This window comes from Carassius carassius, chromosome 6, assembly GCF_963082965.1.
Source record: "Carassius carassius chromosome 6, fCarCar2.1, whole genome shotgun sequence".
NCBI lineage: Eukaryota > Metazoa > Chordata > Actinopteri > Cypriniformes > Cyprinidae > Carassius > Carassius carassius.
In genome coordinates this window covers 23089122-23116688 of record NC_081760.1, presented here as the reverse complement: position 1 = coordinate 23116688, position 27567 = coordinate 23089122, and the positions used below count along the sequence as shown (strand labels likewise).

The 27567-nt window shown below is 36.6% G+C and overlaps 1 protein-coding gene across 1 annotated transcript; it reads left to right on the top strand.

Moving 5' to 3' along the window:
* The first annotated feature begins 248 nt into the window (after window positions 1-248).
* Window positions 249-27567, top strand: LOC132142511 (cytosolic purine 5'-nucleotidase-like). The gene is made up of 18 exons (XM_059552444.1): window positions 249-413; window positions 2258-2379; window positions 5556-5629; window positions 16064-16181; window positions 16304-16399; window positions 16507-16598; window positions 18657-18714; window positions 19359-19452; window positions 19649-19702; window positions 19803-19886; window positions 20619-20660; window positions 20757-20864; window positions 21360-21426; window positions 21734-21904; window positions 22481-22532; window positions 23572-23632; window positions 25388-25564; window positions 26496-27567. The coding sequence occupies exons 2-18, from the start codon at window positions 2279-2281 to the stop codon at window positions 26721-26723; spliced, it is 1677 nt and encodes a 558-aa protein (XP_059408427.1). The 5' UTR covers window positions 249-413; window positions 2258-2278; the 3' UTR covers window positions 26724-27567.

Below are 27567 nucleotides of genomic sequence, written 5' to 3'. Positions count from 1 at the left end.
ATTATAAACATTTTTTTGTTTGTTTATTTTAACTATTACATCAAGTAGCATAATGTTAACAAATTATTTTGTTTAAAGTGTTACTTTAAAAAGTCATAATAAAAAAATAATAATAAAAAAATCCTGTAAAACAATGAGCTGTCAGTAGACCAACCATCTTCAAGATGCTGACTCTGTCCCGCCTTCACAATCGCTCCGTCTCTTATATGATGACAGGTTTGCTCCGCCTCCTCTGGCCCCGCCCAGTCCTGCCCCTAAACAACTTACAGCTCGGTTATGACGAGCTTTTAATTCACATTAACAGTAAGACTCGCAGCTTCATTCGAATACAGCATTGCATTCTGTCTTACTGATATTTCCCGAAGTGTTTACAGCGCTGCCTGTGGACTTGAGCCTTTGTGTATTGACGGAAGGTAAGTGAACGAATAGGGTTGAACTTATAACGTTAACGTTAGCTGTTTTTGTTGTTAGTGTCAGTGGCGTGTTTGTTTGCGTGACTGTTGGACTGTCTTCAGCTTGAAAAGGTCGGTGATGTTTGATGTTTTGTGCGAAGCTCACAATGATGTTTACCACAGCGCTGTGTGCATTCAGCCAGTGTCTGACAATCTCCAATGGAAATATATTTGACACGAACGTAAATAAACAATATACCAAACTCGAGACCGAACACAGTGGATATTGGCTTTTTAATTCATCCTTTACACATCAAAACTATCTGAATCTGCTGGAGTGTCAGTCTCAGTTTGAGCCATTTTCGTGGGAATTCTGTGGCTGCTTACCAGCCAGCTCTCCAAACGTCCTCGGGTGCTCTGTGCTTGTTTTTCAGCTGCTGAATGTAACTTTTTTTTATTATGACGTGAAAAAAGCACTTAAATACTTCAAGTCAACAAACTGGCACGGGTAAGATGTTTATAATAGTTAGGTTTTAGCCTCCACTCCAGTGTCTCCAGTGTAAAATGTTGTAAGGAGGCTATGTCTTGGAACAACATTTTGAAGCTAAATGTGACTCAAACCATGTTTGGATATTTGTTATCTATTTTGCAGTATTTGTGAAATATTGCTAAATATAGAGATACCCGCTGAAAAGTTACCAAAAACCCATCAACCTTCAACTTCTCCCATGACAGCAGAACATCCGGCCAATATAAACAAAAACAATTTTTTTTTGTCTTTTCTTTTTTTTGTGTGTGTCTATTTGGTGTTCAAGGACCAAATGCACTCAAAAGAAAGAAAACTCTTCTTTCTCCTTCTGGTTTTCCCACAAATTTAGATGCAAATCATCCTGATAGACCACAGTGAGCCTTTAAAGCTGCCTGCTTGGAGTATTATTTATTTATTTATTTTTTTGTAGAAGTAGGCGTATTTTTTCGGTTGTTTTTTTTCTAAGGGGCATGCATTTGAAAAGAGTAAGTGTTTATTATTATTATTATTATTATTATTATTATTTATATGTTTGTATTACAGAAAAGAATGATGTCAGCACCACCTAAAGTTCTTTTCAAATCCTACTCTCTCATATCCCCTTTTCTCCCAGCGTAACAATCATAAATTAGATGGACGGGTGGTGGGAAAATCTCCTTCCTTTGCCCTTAAGGTCTCCAGCTTGTTTGAGCAAGTCAGCCTTTATGAAGGCCACCGGCCTCAGTACGCTGACTAAGTTTCTATGCTGCATATCTTGCTTTGACAGTTTGAATGGTCTTCAAATTTTTGTGAGATGTAATTTAACTTCATTCAAGAAAGAGAGTGTAGAAAATATCAGGTTGTCTGTTTTCTGGTTGCTTGCCTGCATTTTGTTCACGTACTTGAACCCTTTTCATAGCAAAAACCAAGTATTTTAAACGCAGAGGTTGTTTGTGTTGGCAAGCATAGTGTCTTTCCCAGAAGTTGTGAAAACGTTATAGAAGACTTAATATTTGTCAATCATTTCAGTCAGCAGTGCTAAATAGATTTCACAACTTATTGGGCTTTTCTTGTACGAGAAACAATCAGTCAAAGTCTTACAAGTTTTCATGTTATCTCTTTAAATCACTCAGGTAATCAAATCAAGTCATTATTGTTGTCTTTCTTGATTCTGATGCAAATAGATTAGAAGCTGGCACATGAACAGGCAGAAGTTGTGCATTGGCTTGTTCAGTAGATGATAAAATCTAAAGAAAATAACTAATCCAATCTAAGAAATCTCAGTGCATTCATGCTTTAATGTGATCTTTTGGTACCTAAGACAGATCAAAAATTGAGCTTTTAAATCTTTTTACAGACTCTGGGCCGAGATTTAACGATGACGACATCATGGAGCGATCGACTTCAGGACTATGCAGATCTCCCAGCAAACATGGATGGACTGGCGATGAAGAAATACAGGAGAGAGGCCTATCATAGGTAAATCAGAAGAATAGACTGACTATATACTGACTACGTTTGGGTTGCTAGGCTTAGAAAGGAAGATTTGTCAGTTAGAATACAGAGATATCATCTCCTCAAAAGGAAATTGCATTTTGTGTGTTATCCTAAATTCTTTCTATTTAGATAAAGTGTCGTTTGTTTGCAATCCGCTCATTTTAGAAGAGCTCATTGATTCTAAGAGTTTATAATAGTTTTCACTAAGCATTCCATACTATGAGATTTTTACATTTTATGTGTCATGTTAAGAATGTAAGCAACTCGTCAAGAAAAGATCCTATTATTTAGACAGCAGCTCCTCTGGTTAATTAAAATAAATTAAAATATAGACGTGAATTACCTAATAATAGGCCAAACAGTGCAGCGCTGTTTTAAACTACATAGTGAAAATGGGCACATGGAACATGTGAGGAACATAGAGAAGCTTGTGCAACCGCACAAATATGGAATTGGCAATGCAGTGGCATTATGCGATCTTCAGTAGATAATAGGGGTGCCATTTGGTTCTTCACAAAAATCTGCCTCTTTAGCACACACCGTCACTTGTGGCATTAATCCAACCGAAGGTCACATCCGTATTAGAATGTAGTTTACTCTTTGTACTCTACGTGAACTTTGACCTTGCATTTCTCTGCACTGAAGCCAAAAGTTCACTGCTTTGTTCCATTTCACAGATAAGTGGTTAAGATAAGGAAAAGTAAATGTCGTGTGTCATGGCAGGGATTCCTCTGTTCATACGTATGGTCTATTTAAGGTCCAAAGGCAGTGTTTTCTTTCTGGTTTGTGACATATGTAGTGACAAATTTCTTTACTCAGTGGGACATAGGCTACATTCACACTGCAGGGCTTAATGCTCAATTCTGATTTTTTGAAAAAAATATTTTGCAAGGCCGTTCACATTTCCAATTAAATGCGACCTTTTGTGATCTCCTGTGTGAACGTGAAATGACCCAGAAGTGATCCGCATGCGCAGAAGAGTACTCAACGGCCAACGACGTCACTCGTTGTTTGCGGAAGTAGCTAAACATGGATGTCAACAACAGTGTAGTCAACAGCCGAGCTCGTTTAGCAATATTAAAGTTATTTAAGCAGCATCGTCCGCCATGGTTGTTGTTTATCTTCTCATTCTCGCCTACTTCAACGCAGAATTATGACGTTTGTAGCGTATCAATGACGTACGGGTCGGACACATGTGGCCTGGTCGTTCAGACGGAGGTCGCATTTCAAAAGATCGGATACGTATCGGATTCAGGACCACATACCCAAGTGGCCTGGGTCGCATTTGAAAAGATCGGATCTGTGTCGTTCAGACTGTCATGAAAAGATCAGATACAGGTCACATAGGGGCAAAACAATTGGAATTGGGTCGTTTCAGCCTGCAGTGTGAACGTAGCCTTAGTAGTGGAGCTGTAGAAAATGAACAAAAATAACAATAAAATACTGGTTCTGATGTTATAATAATGACAAAAAATTGCTCAACCCTCATTGCTGTGTAAAAAAAAAAAATCAAATATATCATGTTTCTTTTAAGGTAAGTCTGTTTTGAAAACTTCCAATCTGTTTATCAAGATGACATTTCAACCAGTGATACACAATTTTCACAAAAAACCAATCAGCTGAACCTGAAAAAAAAAAAAAAAAAATATATATATATATATATATATATCTTTCGGAGAGCAATCATTGACCAAAAGGATTCTAAAACAGCAATATATAAAATGTGTTCAGAAGAAATATCAAGAGACAGAAATATTCAACAATATTGTTGTTGAAGAACTTAACTGCAACTGGTTTACTACCTGAAAACAAGTTCAACTGTTCAATTACTCTTTTTAACTAAATTGAGCTACTTTTTTTTTTGGTTTGCTTAGTTTCAGTTTCTGTGTTTCAGTTAAAAATGTATTTTGGTATGTCCCCATTTTCAACAAAATATTACCAAACAAACATTACTTAATCGTTTTCACATGCATGTTTCGAATTAAACAAACTTTAAAAGGCAAGTAGCTCTTTTAGCTGAAAGGTGGGACTTCCCATTTCTACATTCACCATCATTTCTTCCATTCGTTTTTATATGAGAGGTTAATCTCCTCCCCTTTATTATGCCTCTGGTACAGTATAAGTAGCCTATTACAGAATAGGGCAACAATGAAGATCCATTGGAGATACAAGAGTAATCTGTTTACCAGCTCTCTAACTAGTGATGCACACTCTGTCTGAGCCACTGTTGTTGATTGTTCTAGATGTCTTTGAAGGGAAGCAAACAACCTCTAACTCAACAACTGGCACAACAACAGAGAATGAAATAGAACTGGCACAATCATTTTTGCAACAAGTCAGAAATTCAATGACAAGAAAGCAGAGAGAGGGGGCTATTGTTTGCTGTGGGGGTAACAGGGTGAACAGGGAAACTGGCTTGACAGAGCAGCTAGAGCAGTGACATCCACTCAGAATGCAGCGCACAGGTCTTACCTGGAAAAGTGAATCATGGGATATAGTCCAATGTGATGCCACAACAAGGTAGGATTGATCACAGTAATATATAGTAGAATATATTTTAAAAGGTAATGGGGTTTCCTATTTTTTTTTTACATATTTACAGGGTTGTAAAATGTATAACACAGGCTTGACAATTCTGATGATCATTTCAGATTATTATATATATTTTTAAAAATATATTACTTTACATTTATTCAGCTGCTATTTAAAAGTTTAGGATTTATTTTAAGTTGTTGAAATTATTTATGGCTATAGTAAAACTTCTCTTCATGAATACAGTGGCAGTTTGTGATTTATCTGTGTCAGTATCAGATTATATGCATGCATAGAGAGTGATTCAGAATTTCCTTTATGTTCAAATCGTAAAATTAGATGGCATGGCTTGTGGACTGAAGCATAGAGCTGTCAGTGTGCAAAATAAATGCAGATCACTCTTAGCATGTTGGCCTCAGTGATGGGAGTTTATTTATTGCTTGGAATGCCATACTGTAGTAGTTTGTAATATTTTTTCCCTGAAATGTAACTTGAGAAAAAGAGAATGCCAGCACACTTTTTTTTTCTGTTATTTTTTTTTTTAAATGTTACATTTTCAATCAAAATTGAGAATTGCAGAATATTGCAACCAAATCCACCTCTGAATGTTTCACGTTCTTCCCCAGAGTGTTTGTGAACAGAAGTCTGGCCATGGAAAAGATTAAATGTTTCGGCTTTGACATGGACTACACTTTAGCAGGTAAGGTGTTCCCTACTTCCTTTGATGATTACGCTTAAATGTTCACAGTCCAATTCCCCCTTCTACAGCACTAGGAATGTGCCGATTTCAGAAAAATCTCAGGAGATCCGACTTTATGTTTGGGTGTCTCTTGGAGTCAGTAACACTCTTACTTAGAATCTCAGGGTAAACATTCAGTTGGATTCTTCGATATATTTAGCGACTCCTCGTCTGGTTTTGGAATCTGGAAAATCAAGGTGATGTCTCGTGTACACAAAGTGCCTCCTTTTATGTGATCTAAACCCTGGAGTTTGTTTTTGGCTAGTAGCTTAGTTTGTTGGAACGACCATTAAAATTAACAAGCAACAATATTTACAGCTTAAACTATTTATGAGATTTAAGTCCGCTAAGAACCTGAAATAAGAGAGAGTTTGGTTCTTATGGTCAACATCAGATGCTTTGGGTTTCTGAAATTCCTTTGCTTTCTGTTCTTGGTCCCAGGGACTCAGCTGATGGATAAGGTTCTCACTAAATCCAGCCTGTGGGCCCTGAGAAAGCAGATCAGTTCTTTGACAGTTAGAATGGATGACTCTTTACATGCATCATAGCCAGCAGCTAATATGGCTTAAGCTAAATTCTGAGGCCACTCAGCTGTTGACATCCTCCACATTACAGCTGGCTGTAACCAAGTGCAAATGTTTACAAGTGTGAAGTTACATTGCTTCTTATACTCCGATCAAGTTGCAACCACAGATTAGAGGTCCTGAAAAAGTCAACCGTAAATGTACAACCATACCATAGTCTTACAATCCTAAGATGTCTTTTTAGTAGGGCTGGGCAAGTTAACGAGTTATTGCATTAATGCATTAATTGATTAACACAGATAATTATTTTATCACTCGTTAAAGCAGTTTTTTATTATTTTAAAAGTGCGTTGCTCTCTGGCTCTGAATACACATACAGTCAAATCATAGGTCACAGGAGGGGATGCTCCCGATCAAATTATTTAGGCTAAACATCAGCATTCACAAACCACTGTCCACTGTTATTTTAAAAAGAAAATAATGCAGATTGGACTTCATAAGGAAATAATACGTTTCCGAAAGCACATGAAGACAGCAGAGAAGCGCTCTCGTTCAGCACAGTAGATTGCATTGTTTTGTTAACTTTGTGATTTGTTATTTTGAGTCGTATGGGATGCGGTAACACATGGCTCTCTCACAATATATTGCTTTACATATCTATTTGCCGCTCAGAAATATTCACTCAATCATGTAGCATGTATCAGAAGATCTGCACTCCAGCGCAGTTAGCACTCACACTGGTCTATATATAACTGGACTGCACTCTTGCCCACCTCTTCCAACCGAGCCAGGGACTGCTAAAAGGAATGATCACACTAGTCAAACGAACCAGGCTTTAAGGGGTTAAGATTGTCTAGTGTGAGCCCACCCTAATTATTCACCCGCATCCTGCACACACGAGTCTCTACCTGCTCATCAAGTGTTGTCCCACGCTGCAATCTACTGCGATGGGTCCCGCGATCGTGCAGGTCTCTAATTATAAGGTGCCTGTTATAATGTTTGATCGAGGCTCTGGACTCTGAGCATAGCTTGTTTTTCTTTAACAAACTGTAAAATATTTTTTATAAAAACGTTTGTCCTGGCAGTGACAAATAGCTTGTTTTATATTTAATTTAATTACGTTAATGTTATAAGTTAAGATTTACAAGAAATGTTAACCTCTGAAAAGCACCTTATCTGTTTGAAGTGTTTGCAAACCAAATGTTAGTGCACTTTTGTTCATTTAGCAGTACTTTTAAATGAAAAAGTGCACAATACACTACTTTTGAATGCATTATTAGTTTTGTGCACAACAATGTGATTAATTGTGATTAATCACAGACAATCATGCGATTAATCACAATTTTTAATCTCAAATGATCGTTGCCCAGCACAACTTTTTAGCCAAGTAACTTTTGAACATTATTAGCAAAACAATGATAGCAAAATTAGAATTTTGTCCTCATTTACTTTCTCTCTCATGACTTTCCAAACCTGTATGAGTTTCTTCTTTAATGCAAAAGATGAATGTTTCGAAAGTCCTGGGTTTCAAATCTACACCAGATCACAATGACTTTCATTGTATGATCAAAAAAAAACATGGAGACATTTCTCAAAATATCTTCTTTTATGTTAGAATAATGAAAGTCATACATGTTTGAAATGATATGGTGAGTAAATGATTTTTTTATTTTTATTTTTGGTCAACTGTCGATTTAAGGTATAATAAATTACATAAAAATTGTTCATTCTCTTTTATATATTCCATTATGTTATATTCACAAGCCTCTCAATACAAATTTTCACTCTTTACTCTTGGTGGAGACCAATTTTCTTTTTTTTTGTGGCTCTACAATAGAGTATTAATAGATGTTATTATTTATTGTTGATCTTAAATCCAGGCTTTGGGAAGCATTAAACCAAACCATACAGGGTTTTAATACCATGTTCCAAGCCCTGATTAATATTTCCTGTTGCTTATTCCATTCCATAACCAAATCCCCTTTGTGACTGGGACCAGCATGCAAGATAATACCCTGCACATGGACAGAGCTGTGGCTCAAACCCTCCATCTGAGCTTGGTGTTGACAGCTCTTCAACCTGACAGTCCATTAAATCACAGATGAAACCCACCACCTCTGTATTCTTTGAAAACACCAGATGTTTTTTTCACAGGGCAGAGAAATAAAATGCTGATTAAATGTTTTTTTAACTTCAGAATGCTTTAGATTTTATAATAAATTAAGCAAATTAAAGGGTAACACTTTACAATAAGGTTCCATTAGTTAATGCTAGTTAATGTATTAACTTACAAGAATAAACAATGATCAATAACATTTTTACTGTATTTAATCATCTTTGTTGATGAAAAATAATCCTTAACTTTTAGTTTGTTAATTTACATTGCATGAACTAATGTTAACAAGCACAACTTTTAATTTTAATAATGCATTAGTAGATGCTGACATTAACATTAAGATTAATAAATGCTGTAGGAGTTTTGTTCATGCTTAGTTCATGTTATCTTAAGTAGTTAACTAATGAACCTTATTGTGAAGTGTTACCAAATAAAGACTTAAAAAAGTAAAAAAAAAAAAAAATATTAAATTAAATTAAAAAATTAAATTAAATCTTTAAATTAATATATATATATATATATATATATATATATATATATATATATATATATATATATATATATATATATATATATATATATATATATATATATATATATATATATATATATATATATTTAAGGGTGTATTCTAGGGATGCACAATATTTGCCTATATTTTTTTAACTCATTTTGGCCGATAACCGATGCCAATATATTTCCTTTTGCTTGGAAAAAAACAAGTTTCTCCTGTGCAGAGATTATAAACAAATTATATTTAATTTCAGTTCATTTTCTACAAAAACTTGCTTGTTAGATAAAATAATAATAATAATGAAGTTATTTTATAAGAGTTCATTAAAAGCTTTGAAAATAAATATAAATTAACCACTGATTTTTTTTTTCTCTTAAGACAGATGCAGTGGTAACCTTAACATTTTGTTTGAAGATTTAACATTTGTAGATGGTCTAAAGCATTAGAGAATCTGAAAATCTTGCATAAACTATTATAAACTCTTATAAATACGTCTGTACATATATACACATACACACAGCGCTGCTGGTGCACTAACTGATGACTCTATCGCACACCAGACTTGCATTCTCAGATTAAATTGAGGGATTCAAAACAGAGAATCTAATCACCATTCAGACAAAAGTTTGCTTCATTCATTCATTCATTCATTCAAGAATGACCACACTGCTGACGTCATCTTATTGCTAACACCCCCAGAGCACATGTGAGTTATTCGTCTTATCGGCAAGTCATATCTGCATAATTTTTCATATCGGGCTGTTTACATTTTAAGCCTTTCTGATAACAGCATGCATCTCTAGTGTATTTTGTTGTACAACCCGAATTCCGGAAAAGTTGGGACGTTTTTTAAATTTTAATAAAATGAAAACTAAAGGAATTTCAAATCACATGAGCCAATATTTTATTCACAATAGAACATAGATAACATAGCAAATGTTTAAACTGAGAAATTTTACACTTTTATCCACTTAATTAGCTCATTTAAAATTTAATGCCTGCTACAGGTCTCAAAAAAGTTGGCACGGGGGCAACAAATGGCTAAAAAAGCAAGCAGTTTTGAAAAGATTCAGCTGGGAGAACATCTAGTGATTAATTAAGTTAATTGATATCAGGTCTGTAACATGATTAGCTATAAAAGCTTTGTCTTAGAGAAGCAGAGTCTCTCAGAAGTAAAGATGGGCAGAGGCTCTCCAATCTGTGAAAGACTGCGTAAAAAAAATTGTGGAAAACTTTAAAAACAATGTTCCTCAACGTCAATCTCATCATCGACAGTGCATAACATCATCAAAAGATTCAGAGAAACTGGAGAAATCTCTGTGCATAAGGGACAAGGCCGGAGACCTTTATTGGATGCCCGTGGTCTTCGGGCTCTCAGACGACACTGCATCACTCATCGGCATGATTGTGTCAATGACATTACTAAATGGGCCCAGGAACACTTTCAGAAACCACTGTCGGTAAACACAATCCGCCGTGCCATCAGCAGATGCCAACTAAAGCTCTATCATGCAAAAAGGAAGCCATATGTGAACATGGTCCAAAAGCGCCGTCGTGTCCTGTGGGCCAAGGCTCATTTAAAATGGACTATTTCAAAGTGGAATAGTGTTTTATGGTCAGACGAGTCCAAATTTGACATTCTTGTTGGAAATCACGGACGCCGTGTCCTCCTGGCTAAAGAGGAGGGAGACCTTCCAGCATGTTATTAGCGTTCAGTTCAAAAGCCAGCATCTCTGATGGTATGGGGGTGCATAAGTGCATAAGGTATGGGCAGCTTGCATGTTTTGGAAGGCTCTGTGAATGCTGAAAGGTATATAAAGGTTTTAGAGCAACATATGCTTCCCTCCAAACAACGTCTATTTCAGGGAAGGCCTTGTTTATTTCAGCAGGACAATGCAAAACCACATACTGCAGCTATAACAACAGCATGGCTTCGTCGTAGAAGAGTCCGGGTGCTAACCTGGCCTGCCTGCAGTCCAGATCTTTCACCTATAGAGAACATTTGGCGCATCATTAAACGAAAAATACGTCAAAGACGACCACGAACTCTTCAGCAGCTGGAAATCTATATAAGGCAAGAATGGGACCAAATTCCAACAGCAAAACTCCAGCAACTCATAGCCTCAATGCCCAGACGTCTTCAAACTGTTTTGAAAAGAAAAGGAGATGCTACACCATGGTAAACATGCCCCGTCCCAACTATTTTGAGACCTGTAGCAGAAATCAAAATGGAAATGAGCTCATTTTGTGCATAAAATTGTAAACTTTCTCAGTTTAAACATTTGCTACGTTATCTATGTTCTATTGTGAATAAAATATTGGCTCATGTGATTTGAAAGTCTTTTAGTTTTCATTTTATTAAAATTTAAAAAACGTCCCAACTTTTCCGGAATTCGGGTTGTATAAAAACCTGACAGCAAAATCCAAAGTCGACCAGCAGCTTAATGCAGCTAAAGCATGTTAGTTAGGGAGAGCTTGATGAATGGACTGAGGGGTCGAGGGAGTTTGTTTACCTTGCAAGATGATACAAATTTTATTTTCTTGCTGAAGGTAATCTGAGCTACAGTATTACCTCAAACCTGACATCGTACCCTCATTCTGAACATACATGCATATGTAATAATCTATCCAGGAATGTATGGAGAAAGAAACATGATTCTTCTTAGTTTTAGTGGCCCAAGTTTGGAGCTGCAGAAAATATAATATAGCATAGTATTTAAAGTTTGATCTAGTGGTGTAAAATAAATTGTATTAATAATCAGTTTGCCTCTGTGTAATACAGGTGCAACTCAAATTTTTTAAATAATTAATATCATAGAAAAGTTATTTTTGTAATTTAATTTTAAAAAAAGCTAACTTTCTTATATTCTAGATTCATTGCACACAAATTGAAATATTTCAAGAGTTTTTTGACTTAATTCTGATGGTTATGACTTATAGCTTAGAAAAAAAAAATCTGTATCTCCAAATTTTTTAATATTTTCTCAAATATCAATGAAAAAAAGATTTCCAAAACAGGTTTAATTATGCACTCAATACTTGGTTGGAGCTCCTTTTTGCACGAAATACTGCTTCAGTGCGACGTGGCATGGAGGCAATCAGCCTGTGGCACTGTTGAGGCATTGTTGAAGCCCAGGTTGCTTTGATAGCGGCCTCCAGCTCCTCTGTATTGTTTGTCAGATGTTACTTATGTTCCTCTTCACAATACCCCAGAAATTCTCTGTGAGGTTCAGGTCAGGTGAGTTGGCTGGCCAACCAAGCACAATAATATCATGGTCAGCAGACCACGTGGAAGTGGTTTTACCACTCTGGCTAGGTGCTAAAGTCCTGCTGCAAAATGAAATCAGCATCTCCATAAAGCTTTTCAGCAGATGGAAGCATAAAGTTCTCCAAAATCTCCTGGTAGATGGCTGCATTGACTTTGGACTTGACAATGGAGCAACACCAGCAGATGTCACAGCTCCCCAAATCATAAGTGACTTCAGAAACTTCACACTGAACTTTGAATTCTGTGCCTCTCCAGACTTCCTCCAGACTCCAGACTCCAGACCTTGATTTCCAAATGAAATGCTAAATTTACTTTCATCTGAAAAGAGGACAGTGGACCTACTGAGCAACAGTCCAGTTATTTTTCTCCTTACCCCAGGTGAAATGCTTCTGACATTTTTTCTGCTTCAGGAGTGGCTTAGTTTTAGGAATGTGACTGCTGTAGCCCTTTCCTGAAGACATCTGTGTGTGGTGACTCTTGATGCGCTGACTCCGGCTTCAGTCCACTCCTTGTGAAGCTCTCCCAAGTGTTTGAAATGGCTTTTCCTGACAATCTTCCTAAGGCTGTGGTCATCCCTGTTGATTGTGCACCTTTTCCTGCCACACTTTTTTCATTTCAATCAAATTTCTATTAATATATTTTGATACAGCACTCTGTGAACAGCTAGCCCTTTCAGCAATGGCCTTCTATGGCTTACTCTCATTGATGATTGTCTTCTGGACAACTTTCAAGTCAGTAGTCTTTCCCATATTTGTGGTTGCATGTTCTAAACTAGCCCAAGAGGTATCCAGTATTCATACTCAAAATTAATCAAACTAATCAAGCTCAAAATGGAATATTATAATTTTTTGAGATACAGAATTTTTTATTTTCCTAAGCTTTAAGTCGTAACCATCAGAATTAAAAAAATGTATGTATATACAAATTAATGTGCAATGAATCTAGAATGTATGAAAGTTTTTTTTTTTTTTAATTAAATTACAAAATATAAAAACCTTTACCATGATTTTCAAAAATTGTTGATATGCAGCTGTAGAGTGGACAAGTAGTCATACAGAAGACTAAGGCATAATTTAGCTTGTCATCTTACTGCCTTCTGTAATATTGGCAATGAAAGCTCTCTGGCGTCAGCTTTAAATTGATGATGATGATGAAGAGTTGTAAAGGGAGTGTAATGGTCTTATCTGATCACCAGGCAAGGTTTTGGCCACAGAACAGATAAATGAGTTAAACAACAGCTTCCCCGGGCACACTGGGGGGTGTCGACCATGGTCCGTTCGCCGAGGGGCCCCCTCAAGCACGTGGCCCAGTGCGACCGCACCAGCTGCACCCCCCTAAGGACGGCCCTGGTAAACACCCTTAAAAGTAACTATTTACATTAACTATAACTGTTCATTAAAATATTTATATCTCAGGAATCTCAAGTAGATATTTTAGGTGTTTTATGTATAAGCGGTATGGACAGTATAATTTTCCCATTTTATATACAAAAATGCTTTATTATGAAAAAGGAGAAACAGATTTATTAATGTTGACTAGTTGCTGGCTAATTGTTGATCAAATCTAGGTGAGGCTCCTTTACTTCACTTGAACTGTAAATACATTAATTGTCATGCAAACTGAAGTTTGACCTGTATTTCACAACAATGCATACCTCATAAGGTTTTTTTTTAATTTTTTTTGTCAACTAATTTTACCCCTGAAAAATGTTACCCTTTCTTATTGTAGGCCACATATAATGAGGTATAGACTGTCAGCTGTAAAACTGCCAACAATATTTTATTTTCACCCTAGCAGGAGTTTGCTAGCTCAAGGCCAACATTGTCCAAGGTCAACACTGGTGTATGCAGTTAAGCAAAGAGTGATGATGGGAATAGTGACTGAGGGGGAAAAGAGGCTCAAAATAGGTTTCGCTGTAGCTTCGTGGAACATCGTATGGAGGAGAGAGAGAGAGAGAGAGACAGAACTGGAAGGGGCAGTTGGGTTTGTGTACAGCTGCTATCTGGGTGGAAGAATCTGGCCTGAGTTAGTGACTCTGTTGGGGTTTGCTTGCCTGTGTGTGCCTTTAATTCTGGCCTTGGCTCTCTGGGGGATTGATTTCTATCTGCCTCCTGCTCCAGAGCCTGTCTGTCATACATCTGTAGATTTACAAGCCTGGAACAGATCGTGAAACTCAATGGAGGCAGTCCCACAAATAACTTACTGTAATGTCTCATACAACTCAAAGATTGTGATTGTGATGTCATTAAGATGTAACTGGAAAAACTAGGCTATGATAGTCTGTATGGTATAATAAAATAATAAAGAAATCAGTAGCTGTGAAAAAAAAAAGAAAAACAGTGCTCAGGCTTATACATAGTAAACACAGTATTTTGGTCAAATGTCAACAAAGGTCTACGCCGGTGTGTGGAACCATTGCTATTTTTTGTTATATCGAATGTGTCACACCTGTCTGTGACCATCAAGGAATTTATTTGAAAGAAGAATTTGGCTTTGAAAGAGGGAAACTGAAAGTGGGAAACTGCACAAAATAGAACAACTGCAGATTAAAAGAGGTTCTCAAGGACCGTAACAAAATAAGGTTTCTCCTTTTTGTGAGCTTATCTTGACAAACAATGTTCTGACTTGCACAAACACAAGCCTATTATAGAAAAACAGCATTCTGACAAAAAAACAAGCAGGTTGTTGTGGTCAAATGTCTCAGTCTTCATTAGCAATGGACCTAGGAGTTCACCCTGAGGCACTCCTCTTCTTTTCATACCGTACTCTCAAGAGATCCTTCTGGGTTTCTACCCTTTGACCTGCCTCCTCATTAACAACAAGCATAACACATTTCCAGCTCTTCCATAACAACATGTGACGTGAGCTTAAGTGTGTCTGTGTACAGTTTAGTAACCCCTATCTTTGCTGAAGCTGTTGTTCTATACATGCCTGTGTTATTTTAATTTCTTGTTCAATTGGGTGTCAGGATGGAACAACAGATTTTGTGGTTAGGTCTTGCAAAATGCCTTTTGTTGTTGAAATACTACTCAAATCCTTCTGCAGAGGCTTGGGATCTAGTTGGGTTTAAATATTTTAGGGCAAGTGGGTCCGGTTTCATACTGGATTAGATCACAGGGAATACATGGCCCTGCTAAGCCTTTGTAATGTGAATGTACTGGTACACTTCGCTTGCTCTGTGAAAGAACAAGGTTGGGGTCGACACGTATCACAGAGTGTCTTTAAATACAGCACTTACACTGCCATGTATGCATCTTTGTTTTATTTTTGGTCAGTTATTATTGAGATACCTTCCAGAATAATCTTGGCTTGGAGGGATTTTACAGTAACAGTAACAGTACAGTAACAGTTATTATTAAATGAGAGAATTATTTGAGCAACTAATACTTTAGCATGTAACAAATTACAGAGCCCGAATATTTTCAGGAAAATGTACAAAACTAGGAGGTTACCCTTCAAAAAGGTACAGTACTAATATACACCTTTAAGGTAATAATATGTACCATTTAGTGGTAAACTAAAATGTACCATTTAGGTTATATGCTTTAGAGTACCACCCCAGTGACAGCTTTGTACCTTGCACATGGCATGCAGGGAAACTTTAGGGATCACAAAAGAGATTATTGATTTAGTTGGCCACGTTGTATTAATTTATTCCCTTGTTACTTATTAATTGTGGCCACAATTTAATTAACCTAGGGAACTAATTAGTACAAAGTGACCACGATTAAACTAATACAAGGGAACTAATTAGAACAATGTGGACACAATATCATTTTTTTCTTTCTTCTGCATGTCATGTCTGGGGCTTGTAGCTAGTTTTCTTTTTTTTTTTTTTAATGAACAGTTCCTCTTTGATACATTAATACTTATTACAGGACTGTACAGGATGTAACAGATGGAATTGTATAGTAGTCTGTTCATTTTATTTGTGCTGCTCAATATATCTTACTGAATATCTCTCTATCAATAGTATACAAATCACCTGAATATGAATCTTTGGGCTTTGATCTGACCGTGGAGCGGCTGGTCTCCATTGGATACCCGCAGGAACTGCTGGGTTTTGTTTACGACCCCACTTTCCCTACAAGGTAATGAACTCTCATTTGCAGGCCGTATTTGAGACAGTTGGCCTTACCAAGACTATCATTTGATATTATGTTAATAGGATAAATAACATATTTAACCCTTAATTTTCCTATTGTTTTTAAAGAGGTTTGGTGTTTGACACAATGTATGGCAACCTACTGAAGGTAGATGCTTATGGAAACATCCTGGTTTGTGCCCATGGCTTTAACTTCCTGCGAGGGTGAGTAATCCCGGTCCCCATCAAGCCCTGCCTGGATGGTCTTGGTTACTGAACTCTGATGAAACCTATGGAGTATGTGCTCGTAATGTTTCTGTGTTCACTGCCAGCCCTGACACCCGAGAGCTCTATCCCAACAAGTTTATCCAGCGTGATGACACAGAACGCTTCTACATCCTCAACACACTCTTTAACCTTCCAGGTATGCACTTTATCTTTGTCCTACTCAACCCTGTCACTGGCTGCCATTCAGATACACATTAACAGTGGATCTTTTAACTATTAATGCTTATGTGTGTATGAGGAATGTGTTTTTGATTTTTTAATTCCTGAGTTGCTTCCTGAGAACTAACTGCCATGTACAGTATATAGTCTTCAGAAACAGGTTGTAATTGTTTTTGTGTGCAGTTATTTATTTATGATTTTTTTTCGTACAGTACGAGTAATAAAGTGATTAATTCTTGGTGATTCAGAGATTCATGCTTGGATTGAAATTTAAGGTCATAACTGTAACACATTAATTACATTTAAAGCAGGAAATTAATTTTTTCCAAAGATCCAACTGAATTTGATCAATAATAATTACACATTATGAGAACATATGGCAACATTTTGTTTGCCATTTTGTTTGGAAAAAAAGGCCATGTTTTTGGAATGGCATAATGTAAGTAGATTGTAAGAATTTTCCATTTGAAGCAAATGATCACTTGAACTGATCAAATGACATGAGAGTTTTAGCCCTTCTTACCTAAAATAAGGTAAGTGCCTTTTTCTTTCCAATATAAAATATTTTTGTTGCCTTTTGAAATGCACTTTCATCAAAACTGCTTGTGTAATTTTTTTTTTTATGTTACTAAAAGAAGTCTAAATAAAAGAAAATGCTCAATAAGGCTACATTTATTTGATGTAAAAATAGTAATATAGTGAAATATAACAATTTAAAAGAACTATATTTGAATATATTTTAAAATGTAATTTTGGCATGCAACTCATCCCACACTGTTTTTCATAGACCCATGAAAGATGTCAAAGTTGTCAAGTAATGTGGCTTTTTGAGGAGAGGTGTGCACTGAATTTTGTAAGTCACTGGGCATATGATGCTCTCATAGCATGAAAAAAAATGCGGGCAACTTTGACGGTTCGTAGCATAGAGTGAGAATTTCAAAGAAACATGTGGGTCACCACATTTGAAGAGGATGGCAAGCTGTGTGAGAACATACCCTGCAATTGGGTATAAGTGGCCCCATAGACATACTATGGTGAGGGATGGTCATGAAACAGGATCTGAGCACACTTTGTTCATACTAAGGTAGCTTGCATAGGATTTTTGCATTGAACATAACTCTACATCACAATGTCAGTGACATGGGGGTGGATCATTCTACTTAGGCAATCAATCAGTCTCTCAGGATCATCGACAAGCTATCAAGCTCACCCTAGCAACCATTTAAAGCACCCTAGCTACTGATCCCATAGATTCCAATTCTATAAAAAGCCCAGATGAATATCTTTGTATCACAGTGTCGTAGAGACATGGGGTTGGATTAGTTTGTTTGGGGCCAGCAAGTAGCCATCACTTATTATCTTCACCACTTCCTATCCATGCCTTAGCAACCATTGTGGAGCACCCTAGCAACCCAAACCTAAAGAGGGATATTTTCAAATCTGTATACCGCAGAGAAATGTGCATATCTATTTATTATTATTATCCTGCAGTACAAAATTTGTATCTAAACTTTCGAAATTCAAGCTTTTAAAACTGCTTCAAACTTTAAGTCGAGGCTTTTACAAGCCAACTTCAAAGTTTGTTCGCGAACTCATCTAATGTATACCTGTAATGTAAAGTGGAACTTTCAGCACTTCAATGTCACAAGATCCTTCAGAAATCATTATACTATGTTGATTTGCTGCTCATGAAACATTTCTTATTATTTTCAATGTTGAAAATATAATTTGCTGGTTAATATTTTTGTGGAAACATAATACTTTTTTGTATTATCTTTATTATTAATATTATTTAATTCTTTGATGATTAGAAAGTTCAAAAGAACAGCATTTATTTGAAATAGATATCTTTTTTAACATAAAAAATGTTTTTACTGCCATTGATCTTTCATAATAATAAATAAATAATATTACTGACCCCAAACATGTGAACAGTGGTATATGAATTAAATTATATACAAAAATAACCTGGATTTGAGAACTTCTTTCATACTCTCCTTCTTTCTTTATCTGTTTCTCTGTTTCTGTTGTACAGAAACATACCTTTTAGCCTGCCTGGTTGACTTCTTCTCAAACTGTGACCGATATTCAAGGTAGGAGTTCCAGTGAATTCTATTTCTCGGTTGCCTTGGACACTGCATACAGCCTTACCACTGATTCATAATCAGTATTATTTACTGTGGGTGAGGACTATTTGATGCTCTCTATATCAGTTCACCACCTAACACGTTACGTTTTGATAAGAAAATACTAATACGGCATAACATTTTTACAACTATGCTATAAAACCGGACACAAGCAGATTGTAGTCTGTGGTTCAACTTGGAATCATTTTCATGCATTACATAATGTATCATCCGTTTACTTTAATGTGCTAATGACTAAACATAATGCATATAAAGCAGGTAAAATAAACGTTTAAAATTACAACTTTTTAAAAGGAATGGAAATAATTCTACTCATGCTCTGAAAAAAAGCAGAAAAACGGCAGAGCTATTTAGTCTAGATGAAATCTTTTAAACCGTAATAGTCTGTGATTTGTGTTTTGGTATGGATGCATGTCCTCTGAAACACCTGTTGGTCCTTTTAGGGGGAGAGAGCTTTCCTGTTTGGCTCGGACAACCTCAAACAAGGGAAGACTGTCCCATTTAAACATGTCTGACTGTTGATAAAATGTGTCAGAGCTGGAGCTCGGCCTCTTAGTCTGCTGTCCTTCTGTTTTTTTCTAAACCTTTAGCTGTGAAACAGGCTTTAAGGATGGAGACCTCTTCATGTCCTTCAAGAGCATGTTCCAAGATGTTCGAGACGCTGTAGACTGGGTACATTTCAAGGTAAAAAGATTCTCTGTTTCTCTTTCTGTCAGATTAATATGCCAAAGTACTATTGCTGTATACATTAATAGCAGACAGGTATGATTAATGGTGAGATGTATATAAGTATTACAGGTAGGTACTGGATTCCTAATTTAAGTTTTTGATGTATGTCATAAACTTGTTCTGTTGTTAAAGGTTTTATTTATTTTGTCAGGGAACATTGAAGGATAAAACAGTGGAAAACCTAGATAAGTATGTTGTGAAAGATGTAAGTTTTTTTTTTTATTATTATAATTATTCCTGAAGTTACTGACTTTGTTTTTTGTTGTATTTTTTAAGAATAACTGTTTTTCTTTTCTAATTTAAAGGCCAAGTTGCCATTGCTGCTGAGCCGCATGAATGAAGTCTCCAAAGTTTTCTTAGCCACCAACAGTGACTACAAATACACAGACGTTAGTTTAATGATGCAAATGCATACATAAGCTCTGTTTCAGAACCTAGTTAGCTGCATATTTAGCTGCATATTGAAAACATGGTACCTCTAAGGTAACCTCACAAATGAGAGGTTTGGATCACTTTACACTGGCTGATTTACATAAGCTAACAGCTCAGTACTCTAATAACACACCACACACAAATGATGGTTGAAATTTTAATAGACCGTAATCGGGCCATGTGCCATATTGAATTTAGTTCATGTAATTTTCACAACTCTCAACTTTCAAAACTGTTTTTGTCTACTGAAAGGTTTTTTGGAAAGATTCCATCAACTGATTAATCGGATCTGTTTAACAACCCATTTAACTCACTGTACTTCAGTCCCTCACAGCCTGTTTTATTTCCTGTCTTAGCAAGGGCTTTTTATTTATTTATTTATTTATTTTACAACTAGAATATCTCATGCCTGGAAAAGGCTCTCAGCCAATCATATTCAAGAACCAGAAATAACTGCTGTTATATATAATATTTTTTTTTTCTTGTCTAGAAAACAAGAAATAAAATTTCCACTTTAAATAACAGTTGCTTTTCAAAAGGCTTTGTGTCAGAACTTTGCCTTAAAAATCCCTCTGGATGCAGCTTGCATAGTTTTGAATCAGAACAATAGACTATTTTACATGCAACTGGTTTGTTTAATTCTTGGACACATACAAACCATCATCTTTTTGTTTGGATTTGTTTTACAGAAAATTATGACATACTTGTTTGACTTCTCCCATGGCCCAAAGGTATTCAGATTGTTTTTTCAGCCTGTCCTTAAAAGTTTAGAAAGCGTTTCCTATCATATACAGTATTGTTGCTAATAATAATGTTTTGTGTTATAGCATGGCACTCCACACCGTCCTTGGCAGTCATACTTCGACCTTATCCTAGTGGATGCCCGAAAGCCTCTATTTTTTGGAGAGGGAACTGTTCTAAGACAGGTGGATACGGTGAGTATATCAGACCAACAGCTCAGTATTACAAAAACAGAAGCAGAATCTCAAAGTCAGCAGGTGTAGTATTGCACATTCTGGAACGTTTTATCCTGCTGAACGTGATCACACAGAAGGTTAGTCAGCGCTGAGTAATGAGCATTTATAATGTAGTCTGCTGAGCACAATAGAACTAATTAAAGATATACACAGTAATAGTAATAAAGTTGATCAGTGTTTCTCAGCCTTTTTGACTCCAAGACCCATTTAAGACTATATCCAAAGGCCACCCAAGATATTTCTGTTTTTTTGTTTTCTCCACAACTCCTTTCTGTTTTAGCTTACTTTAAAGCTTGTTTGTCTTATTTTAAGTCATCTTGTGGACCCCTTTTGAAGTGTGCCGAGGGGGCCCTAGTGAGCCCTGACCCCTGGTTGTGAACCTCTTAAGTACATGCAATAAATATTCAGACAGTCTGGACATCTAAATATTAATCAGTCTGTTCTCCATCACAGACTACAGGACGGCTGAAAATAGGAACATACACTGGACCTTTACAACATGGCATTGTTTACTCTGGAGGTACATTTAAAGATTTGATAAAGATGCAAATGACACACTCATATGGACACACACACACATTTTACTATGAAAAACATATAACATATCATATTGCTGTTGATTGGACATCAATGCTGAAAGAACAAAGACATAAAATCACACTGGAAGAGCGACTCTCATGTTAAACAGGGAAAATATTGTAATGAAATAAATGCTTTTTTTTTCTTTTCAGGGCATTGAAAATACCATACATATTTTATGTGAAAATGTCACTCATTTCTAAAAAAAACAAAAACAAAAACAAACATATGTTTTAATCTCTGCCCAGGGTCTTCTGATATTATGTGTGACTTGCTCGGAGCAAAAGGGAAGGATATTTTGTACATCGGAGATCATATTTTTGGAGATATTCTTAAGTCCAAGAAGCGACAGGGTTGGCGGACGTTCCTGGTGATTCCTGAATTGGCTCAGGAGCTGCATGTGTGGACTGACAAAAGCTGTGAGTGTCTCCATATATCAGTAAAAGAAGCCATTGGCCTGTTTCACAATGTACATAAGCCGCAGACATTTATTTTAAGTGCCCATAATAATAGGATACAGCATTGTTGCTATAAGCACACTGGTGATGTATAACTGCAAGTAAAGTGGGTGCTGAACCCTGCAGAAAATAGGCTGACAATCCCATCTAAACATGTTCATCTGCAGTCTTTTGTGGCAGTTTAAAGCATTCTATGTAGATTTATTACCATTTGGACCATTTGATGATGATCAGTTCTGTATTGATTATCAATGGCCTATTTCGGATAACCATTTTTTTAAAGAGTTGCCATTACTACAAGAAATACTTAACTGTCGTAACCTATAACTAACTTAATATTCTGGACAGAGCTGCAGTTCTGTCACTGTGAAAGCATGCTTATGTGTGTAGTGTGAAACAAGCCTTCTTGGGAGAATCTCAGTAAAGGAAGGCTCACTCAGAGAAAGAGAGGGTGACATGAGATGTTGACACTTGAAAGGCTGAGGAAAAAAAGATGTGAAACACAGTCATGACAGGGTTCTGCCCTCTCATTCACAGCTCTGTTCGAGGAACTGCAGGGCTTGGACGTTTTCTTGGCAGAATTATACAAGTGAGTAAAGCTGCCTCCTTCCTCAGCACAGGTGTGTGTGTGTGTGTGTATACAGTATGTGTGTGTACATTCAGAATTTAGAAATGGACTTTCTTTTATTTTATTGGCCCTGCCCTGCTAGCTGATAGGAAAGTGGTCTTGACTGAATTGCAGTTCTAATAGAATCAAGTAACATTAGCCCAACACAAGATCATCTACACAGCCATCAACACTGGTTTTTATTTTACTATTGACAAAATGTCCATTGTGTTGTTTTTAGATGACTTTATAAAAACAGATATTGACTTCAGAGTTTGAGTAAATTGATTATAATAAAGGTTCAGCAGTAAAAGCTGGTTAAGTAGTTATCTCATAATATTAACAATTGAGTGTTTGACTGTAAAATGGTCACATCTGATGATTTAATAATGAAAGATAAAACGCATAACATAGGGTTATGAAAATAAAATGCATAACATAGGGTTTATAATAGCTAGAACAGAGTTGGATAACTAATGCATAATGTCCTGCTAAATAAATGAATGAAACTAAATAAAAAGTTTACAAACAAGGCACTTCCATATTGACTGTCACTTGATATATTGTGGTTTTGTCAGTTGATTATTCAAATTAAACTGATTCTTATTGGCATTAACTTCTGAGTCATCAATAACGCACCATAATAAGTATTCAGTAAATTAGAGGATTCTGGGAAATTAAGTGTCCTTCTGCCAAATTGAACAGCAAAAGTTTTTAATTAAAAATATGAAAAAGCTTCTATAGGTGTTTATAGATATATATTGAGTATTAATCTAATGTTTCTAGAAATAACCCATATGTTCTGTGTGTGTGTGATGTATATGGAAAATGTACATTTATTATTAAAATCACTTATGCTTACAGAAGTTGTATTCTTTTCATTCCATTTTAATACTCCTTTTACCTTTAGTAAGCAAAGACTTTAACTCAGTGACCTCTCCTTTTCTGACCCTTCTCAAATTTTTTCTCTTCACATCCATGGAATCTATTTTTCTCTCACTCACATTCTTTCTTCCTTTAGGCATTTGGACAGCAGCAGCAATGAGAGGCCAGATATCAGTACCATCCAGAGAAGAGTGAAGGTACATAGACTAAATCACACACTCTCGTTCCTAACATTTCAGTTATACACTCACCTAAAGAATTATTAGGAACACCTGGTCAATTTCTCATTAATGCAATTATCTAATCAACCAATCACATGGCAGTTGCTTCAATGCATTTAGGGGTATGGTCCTGGTCAAGACAATCTCCTGAACTCCAAACTGAATGTCAGAATGGGAAAGAAAGGTGATTTAAGCAATTTTGAGCGTGGCATGGTTGTTGGTGCCAGACGGGCCGGTCTGAGTATTTCACAATCTGCTCAGTTACTGGGATTTTCACGCACAACCATTTCTAGGGTTTACAAAGAATGGTGTGAAAAGGGAAAAACATCCAGTATGTGGCAGTCCTGTGGGCGAAAATGCCTTGTTGATGCTAGAGGTCAGAGGAGAATGGGCCGACTGATTCAAACTGATAGAAGAGCAACTTTGACTGAAATAACCACTTGATACAACCGAGGTATGCAGCAAAGCATTTGTGAATCCACAACATGCACAACCTTGAGGCGGATGGGCTACAACAGCAGAAGACCCCACCGGGTACCACTCATCTCCACTACAAATAGGAAAAAGAGGCTACAGTTTGCACGAGCTCACCAAAATTGGACAGTTGAAGACTGGAAAAATGTTGCCTGGTCTGATGAGTCTCGATTTCTGTTGAGACATTCAGATGGTAGAGTCAGAATTTGGCGTAAACAGAATGAGAACATGGATCCATCATGCCTTGTTACCACTGTGCAGGCTAATGGTGGTGGTGGTGTAATGGTGTGGGGGATGTTTTCTTGGCACACTTTAGGCCCCTTGGTGCCAATTGAGCATCGTTTAAATGCCACGGCCTACCTGAGAATTGTTTCTGACCATGTCCATCCCTTTATGACCACCATGTACCCATCCTCTGATGGCTACTTCCAGCAGGATAATGCACCATGTCACAAAGCTCGAATCATTTCAAATTGGTTTCTTGAACATGACAATGAGTTCACTGTACTAAAATGGCCCCCACAGTCACCAGATCTCAACCCAATAGAGCATCTTTGGGATGTGGTGGAACGGGAGCTTCGTGTCCTGGATGTGCATCCCACAAATCTCCATCAACTGCAAGATGCTATCCTATCAATATAGGCCAACATTTCTAAAGAATGCTTTCAGCACCTTGTTGAATCAATGTCACGTAGAATTAAGGCAGTTCTGAAGGACAAAGGGGGTCAAACACAGTATTAGTATGGTGTTCCTAATAATCCTTTAGGTGAGTGTATCTGATTGTACTAGATGTGAACCTGCTGAACTTTAAGCTTAGTTTACAGTATGGACCTACCAAGTATCAATACGTTTTAAAGAGTTTAAAGTTTAGAAATGTTCTGGTTTATTTGGTTTTTATAAACGGCATCTGTGACATTCTCTAAAGAAAGTTTAATTCCATGGTAATCGACAGCTTATCACATATGCTGTTCATAGGCAACATTAATAAGCTACAAGAGTGATTTTATATATTAAATGTTACTGGGTCATTATTGTCAACTAAACCCCCCCCCCCCCAAAAAAAAAATTAACACCTTAATAAAGTGAACTAAATAAAATAAACATTAACTGAAATAAAATCATTAAAAAAAAAACATTTTATTTCAGCTAGTTGTCAATTTCTAATTTTCATTTATATTTCATTTATATACTGTATATCTATTTAAGATACTAAAATGACACTGAGGAATTAATTTAGTGATTTCTTTGCATCATCAGAAAGTGACTCATGACATGGACATGTGTTACGGGATGATGGGAAGTCTGTTCCGCAGTGGCTCTCGGCAGACTCTGTTCGCGTCTCAGGTGATGCGTTACGCTGACCTGTATGCTGCCTCTTTCATCAACCTGCTGTACTACCCCTTCAGCTACCTGTTCAGAGCCGCCCACGTGCTGGTGAGGACACCTTCACAATAGGTGATACCAATTTCAATTACCCAGAAACAATTCATTTATTTAAAAAGTTACAAATAATTGGGGGGGGGGGCGGTGTATGTAGCCTTAATGTTATATTTAAAACATGGCTAGATATTTTGACATTTTTAATACAATGAATTAATAAAAAACATGGCCAGACAGGAATAGGACATGGGATTTTTTTTTTATTAGTGATTTTTATTTTTTTTAATTTCTGTTTACATTCATCAGATCAACTGTTTACGTGAATGTCTTTTGCAATTTTTAACATGAAAGGATTTTTTTTTTTGGAAAGAAATTAATTCCTTCATTCAGCAAGGATGCATCAAACAGTGGCAGCAAATTCTTTTACATTGTTACAATCATTTTCAGTCCTTTTGAACATTGGTAATCACAAAATGTCTGTTTGCACAAAAATCTGAAGCAGCACAACTGTTTTCAACATTGATAGTAATAAGAAATATTTCTTGAGCAGAAAATCAGCATATTCGACTGATTTCTGAAGGATCATGTGACACTGAAGGCTGGAGAAATACATTACATTTTTACAAATATATTCACATAGAAAACAGTTATTTTAAATTGTTATAATATTCCACAATATTACTGATTTTACATTATTTTGATCACATAAATGCAGTCCTTCTTTCAAAAACAAAGAGATCTTACCGAACCCGAGCACAAGGCATATAACTGCAAGTGCCAAAACAAGTACTTGGTGCTAATAATAGAAAAGCCTGGAATGGAAAGACTAGTATTGTTACATTTTTCTAAGTTGAGGAGCAAAATACCGCCTACTGGACACATACCCATACACACCCACACTACTCTTCTGTGCCCAGTGGCCTATTTAACATACCTGTTATATAAATTTTTTAACAGTTTCTGTCTCCTCTTCTCTCTTTCCCAGATGCCCCATGAGTCCACAGTGGAGCACACTCATGTAGACATTGAGATCGAGTCTCCTCTGGCCACACGCAACCGCCACTGTGTGGACTGCAAGGACATCGACTGCAAAAGAAACCAACTCACACGCTCCATCAGCGAAATCAAACCGCCCCACCTGTTCGCTCAGCCGCCGCAGGAAATCACACACTGCCACGATGAAGATGATGATGAAGAAGAGGAGGAAGAATAGATGTGTTTGACCTGTTCTAGGGTAAAGATCTGTAGGATGATGATGATGATGATAGAGTGATGAGGATGTCGTGTGAGGTAGAAAAGGAAGAGTGAATGTATGAAGGAGACTATAATTGCTAAACCAAGCTCAAAAGCCGATGTTTGTTCACAGTACCAGACTTCAGTTCAGCCTTACTGACAGTTTCCTCCGTTAAAGAATGCGTAAGATTGTATAAAAAAATTTGGGATCTGAAATAGTTTATCAGTCATTATAAAAGTACATCATGTCATGTGATAAACATCCAATGGAAACAGCACTCTACATGCATCATACAGCCAGCATGCTGGGAAAGACTCAAAAGCCTGTTAGGACGAGTGTTAAAGTCGGTGATTGGATCTTATTTTTAGGTATGTTATAATCATTTTTTACTATTGTTTTTAACAGTTTAGACATAACTTTCGAGTAGCCAGTCCATCCAGCTTGGTTACTACCGCCTGCAAAAACTGTATCCGATAACTGTTCCTTTAAAAAAAAAACTCTGTGTGTGTGTTAAAGCGGTGTATGATGGCAGGGTGTGTGTGTTAAGAATCTGAATGAAGCACAGAAAAACCGAAGCACGATTCATTGTTACGTGCATAAGGAAGTGCAGCCAACACAAGAATCCAGTTACTTGGCAACAGCATGCAGCTGCCTTTTTTTTATTTTTTTTATTTTTTTTTATTTTTTTTTAAGGTTTGTTGTTAACCTCTTGGTTTTCGTATTTTTTTTAATGCAGACATTTTGGCTAGCACTAATGCTACAGAGTAGCAAACAGATGCCTCATATATTAGGGCACAAAATGAGTCCAAAAACACACACAGAC

Coding starts and splice junctions, on each gene's coding strand:
- LOC132142511 (XM_059552444.1), top strand. CDS start 2,279: ATGACGACATCATGGAGCGATCGACTTCAGGACTATGCAGATCTCCCA. Junction 2,380..5,555: donor AGGAGAGAGGCCTATCATAG/GTAAATCAGAAG, acceptor GTTCTTCCCCAG/AGTGTTTGTGAACAGAAGTC. Junction 16,182..16,303: donor GACCCCACTTTCCCTACAAG/GTAATGAACTCT, acceptor TTGTTTTTAAAG/AGGTTTGGTGTTTGACACAA.